The sequence below is a fragment of the Girardinichthys multiradiatus genome, chromosome Y (genome assembly GCF_021462225.1).
Source record: "Girardinichthys multiradiatus isolate DD_20200921_A chromosome Y, DD_fGirMul_XY1, whole genome shotgun sequence".
In the NCBI taxonomy this organism is placed as follows: Eukaryota; Metazoa; Chordata; class Actinopteri; order Cyprinodontiformes; family Goodeidae; genus Girardinichthys; species Girardinichthys multiradiatus.
This window is the reverse complement of record NC_061818.1, coordinates 15048486-15054351: the sequence shown is the minus strand read 5'-3', so window position 1 is coordinate 15054351 and position 5866 is coordinate 15048486. Positions and strand designations below refer to the sequence as shown.

Genomic DNA, 5866 nt, shown 5'->3' with positions numbered 1-5866 from the left:
TGATGCTTTAAGATCGTATCGCTTTCATTATTCATGAAAATTGATATCAACAGCAAAACCTGATCTTTGGCCCTCCCTATATTCAAAGTGAACCTCCAGGCAGTCAACTATAAATGGCTCGGTGGCAGCAGAAGAAGAGGAACTCCCATCAGATCACCTTCAACACCAACATGTTCTCTGTAGCCCTGCTGCTGCTGCTGCTGGCTCCTGTTAGTCTCAGTGAGGCAGAAATAGTTTGATCATTCATATAAAATGCTTTACTGTTTTCATAATTATATACAATGGTCTTTTCTTTTTTAGGTGTGAAGTGTAAACAGTTAACACAACCAGCCACTCAGATTGTTCAGCCAGGTCAACATCTGACCATCAGCTGTCAAGTCTCTTATGACCTAAGCAGCTGGACACACTGGATCAGACAGGCTGCAGGGAAACAGCGGGAGTGAATTGGTGCTGCCCTCAGTGGATATAATCCAGGCTACAATAATTTGCTGAAAAACAAGTTTAGCATACCTTTACAGGATTCCAGTAAAACAGTGACTCTAAATAGACAAAATCTGCAGCCTGAAGACTCTGTTGTGTATTACTTTGCCAGAGAGCCGCCAATCAATCAATCAATCAATCAATCTTTATTCCAGACACAAGGATAGTCCATAGTAAAAAAAAAAGATAAAAATAAGATAAAATAAAAACCAACAGAAAGCACATACAAAAAAGAAAATAAAAACAAATAAAATGACAAGTTATAAAAACCACAACACATGATATTGTTCATTGACCCTCAAATAAATTATTACGCCAATAATTCCACAGTCTTGAAGTAAATCTGACTGTACTCAGCGCAGGATTCACTAAAATTACAATTATCCCATTCCTTGACACATATAATCTATACATACACCTGTACATAAGATTCCTGAGCACAGCAGGACATGTGGATACACCAACACCTGCAAACAGGTGACTAGCACTACTCCATCTGGGTAGTCTGAGTAGTAGCCACATAGCGTCATTATATGCTACCTGAAGTTTCTGCATGCTGCCTCTTTTGTATTGTGGCCAAAGATGGACAGTGTACATTGGAGTACAGAAGATTTAAAAAGAGCTATTTTTGTGGAGGGTGAACACATCAAATTTTCTGACCATCTTATTAGCTTCTGCATGCATCACACAATACTGCCTGTAAATGTCATGATCATCAGACAGGTCATCAGTTATATAATGTCCCAAATATTTAACCTCATTGCATGTGTTGAGAACAGTACCAGACAGGGAAAAATCAGGGGTTATCATATGCTTATCTGCCTTGCTTCTAACAATCATAATGTTGCTCTTCTTGGCGTTATATTTAATGTCAAAGTCATAGCCATATTGAGAGCATATCCTTAGTAACTGTTGAAGGCCAGCACTGTATAGGACCACCAAATCATCCGCATACATCAGATGGTTAACTATGCGGTCACCAACTACACAGCCTGTTTTGCAGCAATTCAAAAGCTTTGACAACTCATCCATATAGATGTTAAAGAGGAAAGGAGACAGTATACTTCCCTGCCTGAGTCCATTTCCAGTATTACGTGCATCAGACACAATATTGCCCCATTTTATGTACATTAATTGATGCTCATACCAATAAACAAGGACTCTGATAACGATAATATATCGTTAATTGACTTTATTCATTAAGATCTTGTGCCAGGTCGATACAATATCTGTTGAAAATACAAAACTTAATGTGTCTATTATTTAAGTTTATCTGAACCAACACTGAAATTGTATCTGGCTGTTCAGAAGCAACTAATCATTGTTAAAATACTGCCATGAAATACTTAATATTGAGTTTAGTTCTTGGAAAAACTAAATCTTCAAATATAACAAGAATTTCATACCTGTACAATAAAGTAAGGCTAATGAGGAGATTGTTTTGAAACTTTCCGGGGGGCGCTGTGGAGCTGTTTTTATTGCGACTTTAACAAAACCCCAAAAATACGTAATTTTACACTAGGATTGATGTGTATGTGAATTTTGATGACTGTTTGAATATGATAAAGCCTCCAAAAACACAATTTATTTGATGGATGAATAATAATATGAACAGAGCGATTACAACAGGTCTTCGCAGCACTTAGCTGCTTGGGCCTAACAAGTCAGAAAATATTAGAAAAACAAACTTTTGGATGAACTTTCTCAATGTAAAGAGAACACAGTTGATGTATGTGAGTATTTAGTAAATTACTGCCACTGGTCATTGATTTAGCACCACAGATATAAGACAGTCTGATCTTGTGTCTGACCTGCTGACAGCTCTTATAGATGACTGTCTCTGTCACCTGTCTGGTTCCTTTGTCTTTGTTGTTGTTAGATGGTCCAGATCAGAGTATGGAGTCATTTCTTCCAGTCCTGCTTAAAATCTGTGTCCTCACTTACTGTTTTATAAACTGGGTTATACAACACAGAGGAAAAGCACTAATTAAATTGATCACATTTGGGTTGAATCATCTGTTTCTAGCAGCAATAAATATAGATATAATTCAATCTCCAGAATAATGCATGAAGTGTTTGGTCGAGGTACAACTTCTTAATAAGCCTTTATCCACCCATAGGGGTGTATCTAAATGTATGAGCCTGTAAGCATAATTATGACCCTGTGTAGATAAAAAAGCCTTACAATCACTTAAATTGTGTGTATACCATTCATTGTTCTAAAAATGATTTAAGTTATTTTTGGCAATTCAAGCATGAAAAAAGAATGGTTTAAATATATTGTTAAAATATAATGTCCAGGATGTATTTGTATAAACCGTTACATGATATAAATGTATAAATTTACCCTTTCCAATAAAATTTAGAATTCATTTTAGAGCAGCATTGTAAATGCAATCATACTTATCCCTCATGCGAGTCAATAGTAGATAAAAAAAGGCTTTTTATTCATGTGTTTCTAGAGGGGAAGGGTTGCTATTATGCAAATCAGAAGAGTCAGGTGTTAAAGGCTTGATCTGATGCTAGCATCTGCAGAAGATGAGAAACTTCCATCAGATCACCTTGAACACCAACATGATCTCTGTAGCTGTGCTGCTGCTGCTGGATCCTGTGAGTCTCAGCGAGACAGAAACATTTACAGCATGATCACACTAAACTGACTGATATTTTAGTAAAACTCAATCTTTTTCTCCACAGGTGTGAAGTGTGAACAGCTGACACAGTCAGCCTCTGTGACTATGCAGCCAGGTCAGCATCTAACCATCAGCTGTGAGGTCTCTTATGATCTGAACAGCTACTGGTCAGGCTGGATCAGACAGCCTGCAGGGAAAGGACTGGAGTGGATTGGACTACATGTTGGTAGAGGTTCACACTACAAAGATTCACTGAAGAACAAATTCAGTATCAATGCAGACTCTGCTAGTAAAACAGTGACTCTGAAAGGACAGAACTTGCAGCCTGAGGATTCAGCTGTGTATTATTGTTCCAGATAGCCACAGTCATACAAACAAGCAGCAGAGCTGCACAAAAACCCCTCAGAGCCTGAGCACATTATATGAAACCACCAGAGTAGGAGCTCTATGAATATGATTTTCTTTAAAAGGATAAATTAAAACATAGTTATGTAAACACTGACAAGTTGACACATAGCTAAAAGAAAAAAAGAATGCATTAAGATATATAGAGAGATAAAATGTTTAGAAATAGTTTTCTAATTTACCTTGAAGTAACTGAAGAAGTTTGCATGATTGATTTGTAGATCTTTAAAAGATAACAGTTTTATTGTTCTAAATAAAGGCTGGATTTAGACGTCACAATATAAATAGAGTTGAAAGAGGACATAAAAACAAGCATGAACAGAGTTGCTTTTAACTATATAAAACTGCCAATATCTAAAATAAATCACTATTAAGAAAATTCTCCAATAATAATTTCACTCAAGGACTTCTGACCTCTAAGTACATGCAAGGGTTTAGAGGCATTTTACAACGGATGTTTTCCTCTTAACCATTATCTCTTTATTAATGCGTTCTTTGTTTAATTTTTAATGCTGACTTAACAGTTTAGTGTTTCTCAAAAACCAGGAAGATTAAACTGGTGTTTTATTAGAACCACAGAGATCCGTATATAAAAAGAGGCTTTGAAAAAAACACTGTAAACAGAAGGTGGAAAAATGACACAGAAACTGAACAGATGAGATCTTGACTTTGGATTTCCTGTTTTTCAAGGGTCCTGTCAAGATTTATGTTTTAAAAAAAACACATTTTCTTGTTTTACCCAATAAGTTTGAGAATCTGAACCAAAATATTTAAACCATAATTTTGTTCCTTTATAATTATGTTTTAATGATTAAAACAGTAAAAAGAGAAGTCTGAAATTTTAGAATCCAAGAGAATACAAAATCAAATGTGTGGTTGCTAATAAAATTTCCTTTCACCAGACTTTAAATGTTTATGCCTCACATTAATCTTAAGTAAAATGTTAATTTACTCAAATGTGCTGTTTAACCTGAAAAACATTTATTTGCAATACAACAATCTTAAATTATAATTATTTGCTAAATATAGACAGGATAAACACATTTTTTCTTAAGGGGAACAGTTGATGCAAACTCTTATTGCTTCCATCTTTATGTCTCAGTTACAAAGTTGAAGAGCTGCAGTAAATCAGCGATAAACTCACTGCTGACTGAGCAGAGACAAAAGATTTGTACAATGATCAGATCTAGGATCATCATTGCTTTACTCATCTTGTCAGGAAACTGGATCTGTAAGAATAAATGATTTTTACCTTTTATTCTAGTTTGAGGTGACTATTAAAAATACATTTTATATTTGGGTAAAAAGGGCACTTTTAGAATCATTACATAAATTTTATCAATATCTTATAAATAAATAAAGACAAGAAGTAAATCTTCATTTTACTTCTTGTTTTACTGTAAATTGGTACACCTGTTTTGTATTAATAATTTCTTGCCCCTTCTGATTTTCATTTTGAATTCCTATTTATTATTTATTCGAGTGTTTCTGAAGGGGATGGTTTGGTATTATGCAAATCAGAAGAGTCAGGTTTTAAATTCTTGATCTGATGCTGTCAGCTGCAGAAGAAGAGAAGCTCCCACCAGATCACCTTCACCACCAGCATGTTATCTGTAGCTCTGCTGCTGCTGTTGGCTGCTGGATCCGGTGAGTCTCTTAAGAAATATTTACAGTATCATCACACAAAACTGTTAGTTTACTATTCTCATTCTGCTATACATTTTCTCTTTCTACAGATGTAAAGTGTGAACAGCTGACACAGCCAGTCTCTGTGACTCTGCAGCCGGGTCAGTGTCTGACCATCAACTGTCAGGTCTCTTATTCTCTGAATTACCCCACAGCTTGGATCAGACAGGCAGCTGGAAAAGGACTGGAGTGGATTGCTTGGATCAGCGATGACAGCAGGAACATCTACTACTCTGACTCGGTGAGAAACCGGTTCACCATCTCCAGAGACAACAGCAGAAGTCAGGTGTATCTGCAGATGAACAGTCTGACAGCTGAGGATTCTGCTGTTTATTATTGTGCTCAAGATCCACAGTGACACAGAAAGTAGAAACACTGAACACAAACTCTGCAGTGCATGAAGAGTTTTAACATGAAGCCACCACAGGGGGAGCACTAACACCATTTATCTGTCACAACAAACACATTTAGATAGAGACATCTCTGATGATCTGAGGGGTAAAGAAGATTTTAAACTCATTTTGGATCAGTATTCTAATTACCACTTTAAATCAGGATTGAAGAGAAAATACATGTATTAGATGAAAGTATTCTTATATATTAAGGCCCTGTTAGAGAATTTAAGTACACCCTTTCATCAAACGTTTTGACAGGTGGGTGGG

The 5866-nt window shown here is 36.0% G+C and overlaps 1 gene segment (V, D, J or C); it reads left to right on the top strand.

Moving 5' to 3' along the window:
• Positions 1 to 5122: 5122 nt before the first annotated feature.
• Positions 5123 to 5562, top strand: LOC124864891. The segment is given in 2 exon segments: positions 5123 to 5165; positions 5255 to 5562. Coding segments are annotated over 2 exon segments (351 nt in total).
• Positions 5563 to 5866: the final 304 nt, after the last annotated feature.